Source organism: Myotis lucifugus, unplaced genomic scaffold (genome assembly GCF_000147115.1).
Source record: "Myotis lucifugus unplaced genomic scaffold, Myoluc2.0 scaffold_244, whole genome shotgun sequence".
NCBI classification, from domain to species: Eukaryota; Metazoa; Chordata; class Mammalia; order Chiroptera; family Vespertilionidae; genus Myotis; species Myotis lucifugus.
In genome coordinates, this window is record NW_005871292.1 from 1728743 (window position 1) to 1731608 (window position 2866).

The 2866-nt window shown below is 50.3% G+C and overlaps 1 protein-coding gene across 1 annotated transcript in view; it reads right to left on the bottom strand.

Annotated features, from left to right (window-relative positions):
* Window positions 1-2866, bottom strand: part of LSR (lipolysis stimulated lipoprotein receptor) — a 14263-nt gene that overhangs the window by 2185 nt on the left and 9212 nt on the right. Inside the window, exon 4 of the mRNA XM_014464216.2 lies at window positions 2383-2529. Within this exon, the coding sequence (XP_014319702.1) occupies window positions 2383-2529 (147 nt within the window). The remainder of the gene's footprint in view (window positions 1-2382; window positions 2530-2866) is intronic.

Consider the following 2866-nt stretch of genomic DNA (forward strand, 5'->3'; position numbering starts at 1 on the left):
ATTCCTCCACGGAGCTTTGAGGACAGGGATGTACGCTGCAGCCCGCAGCCCCAATCTGGCAGGACATGTTTTCTTTAGCAGTGATGTTCACCAACATTTGTCGAGGTTTTACATAAAATCCCAACTCTCTAGCCACCTTATCAGAAGAAGTGGCCACCTGGGGCCTGCATTCACAGAGCAAAGGGAGAAGATGCCCCTTTAGATAAACCCATGTGCTGGACCCACAGGCCAAAACATTCCAGTTGGCAGCTGAGTCCCAGCTTTAGAAAACAAATCATCTCGGGGCAGGGGAATCCCATGCCTGCTCCCCTCAGGCCTGCTGGATCCTCGCCATGGCATCTTCCAGAGCTCGAGGTCATGGGGATTCTCCTAGTGGCTATACCCACTTACTCTGCCTTCACCCCCTCCTGGTTCTAGGCTTGACAGTTCGAGGGCAAATCCTCCCTGCTGCCTTCCTCTCCAGGCCAGAGGCTGGGTTCTGGCGGCTGCTCCTGCAGCAGTCACTGCCTAGGCACGTTGTTTCTTCCCTGGGCTTCTTAACAGGAAAATGGGAGTGGGGGTGGGGGGTAGGAGGAATAGGGCGAGGAGATAGGCTCAGAAAGGTCCCTTCACTGCTGATTCAGTGGGGAAGCAAAAGGCTCAGTGGTCCCCCCAGAAGCCCCCCCAGTAGCTCAGGTGACTGGCTGATTTCCAATTTGCTGTGGGATTTGCTTTCAGATGGCCCAGGAGGGCTGTGGCTGTCACTATAGCTGTGGAGTAATGCAGCCTCTGGTAGGGAATTAATGGGGCCTCAGTTTGGATAACAGAGATTCAGAATGGAGATAATTTGCAGTCCTTGCCCCAGCCTTAACCTAATTTGTGGGGTAACTGCAAATTTGGTTATAGCCCTTGGGAGTCCCTTTCCACCTGTGAAACGGACCAACATCCACCAGGTAAGCCAGAAGCTCCCAACTAAAAATGACAAGAAAGGTGATAGCTTAAGTCCCCAAATAACAGCAAATTTTTTTCAGGGAGTGGTATTTTGAGGAACCAGTTTGCCCACCACTGAGCCCAGTGACCATAGAATTAGTCGGCATGGAGTGAGTCACAGCCCTGTGCTAGGGACGCTCAAAGTCTTCCCTTAATGCTCACGACACCCCCTGAGGTAGGAGAAACAGGCACAGAGAGGGAACACTGCTCTGAAGTGTGAGTGGCAGGGCTCTGATTTGCTCTCTGGCCCTCGGTCACTGCCGATGCTGACAGCAGCAATGTCCAATGGCTAGTGAGTGTGGAACACTTCATGTAGGCCGAACCCTGCAGTAAATGCTGGACACACCAGTTTCCCACATTCACCCTATACAGAGGGCTCTGCCATAGTCCCATTTTACAGAAGAGGAGACTAAATAAGGGGGATTTACTGGGCTTCCAAGCAGGTAAGGAGGCAGGCCAGGCCGCAAACCTCCACCTTAAAAATCGCTTGTGATTCAACTTTTAACGCAGCTTGGACTGCGTTATACTGAAATCATGTGTATGAGCTTTAAATGTAAGTACACAGACATACACCCATCTGGAGTACATGCGTCTGTCCCTCTTTTGGTCTCATGTTCTAGGTGCTCCTCATGTGTAAAGTTATGTTTCTAGCTGTCAAGGTCATCTGTTCATCAACCAAAGATACAGTGACCTTTACAATGATAAAGGAAAAGGTGGGAGTGTTGAACTTACTAAGGACTAGTAGAGAAGTGTGCTTTCATGGCCTATTTTCAGTGCAAGAGACTAGATACACGTATGTATGGCTGAAAGTGGCCCACATAAATGTCCATGTCAAAGTTGATTAAAACTTCAAAACAACTGAGTGCAGAGGTGCTGGTTTACCCAGACAGTCCCTGCAGAGGGGCCAGGGGGCAGCGGGAGGAGGGACTCACTTTCTTCCTTCTTTCCCCTCCTGCTTTGTTTGCTTCCTTCCCCACTTCCATTCCCAACTCTCCAGGTGCCACTCATGTGCTAGACATGTCTTTAAACATAGTCCCCGTATAAAATCCAAAGGTTGTGTGGATGAGGTTTTTAATTTGCTTAAATTATGTGATGCTATAAACCTCGTTTGGTTTCTTACCTTTTGACTTAAGATTTTGTTTTTAAAGGGAGATTTACTCTCCAGTGACTGTTTTGTACTATTTGAGTTTTTCTTACCGTGCATATAGATTATACTTTCAAAAAGAAAAACTCAAATGAAGAATCAAAATAAATGAAAAGTTAAAGTATGTAAATAAAAATCTAAATCTGCTGGTCCTCCTTGACCCACTTTCTCCCAAATTGCTCACCTCATAACCTCCAGACCAGTAGCACCTCCTCCCCTTGGACCCAGGCAAGTTGCTGAATGGGGGTGGTCACTCGAGGGACACTCACAAGCCTCTGGACAGCAGCACTTGTCTGGGCAGCAGGGGCACCGGACGTAACAGCAGCAGGTGTGCGGGCAGCACTGACACCAGCAGATGCCCAGGAGGAGGAAGACAAGGAAGACAGCTAGGCAGACAACAACCACGAACAGCCAGTCTGCAGAGAGATGGGAGCAGGCCCTGAGCCAGGAGGCCTGGGTGGGAACAGGGACACAGCAGGACAGTGCAGAGACGGGTGGGCGAAGCTATCTGCAAAGCTTGTCAGGGAAGCTGTAGCCCTTGCTGGAGTCTCCATGCCAGAAGCTGGGGCGCAGCAGCAGAGGGCTGCCCACTCCTCTACAATTCAGGCCGGTCCCAAAGAAACTCGCCCTGGACTCAGCGGGGGCAAGGCAGAAAAGAAGAGGTGACCTAGCCCAGAGCAAGACAGGCTGTAGCCTGAGAGAGGGGACAGAGAGCCAGCTGCCCAGATCCCAAACCCCAGAAGAACGCTACAG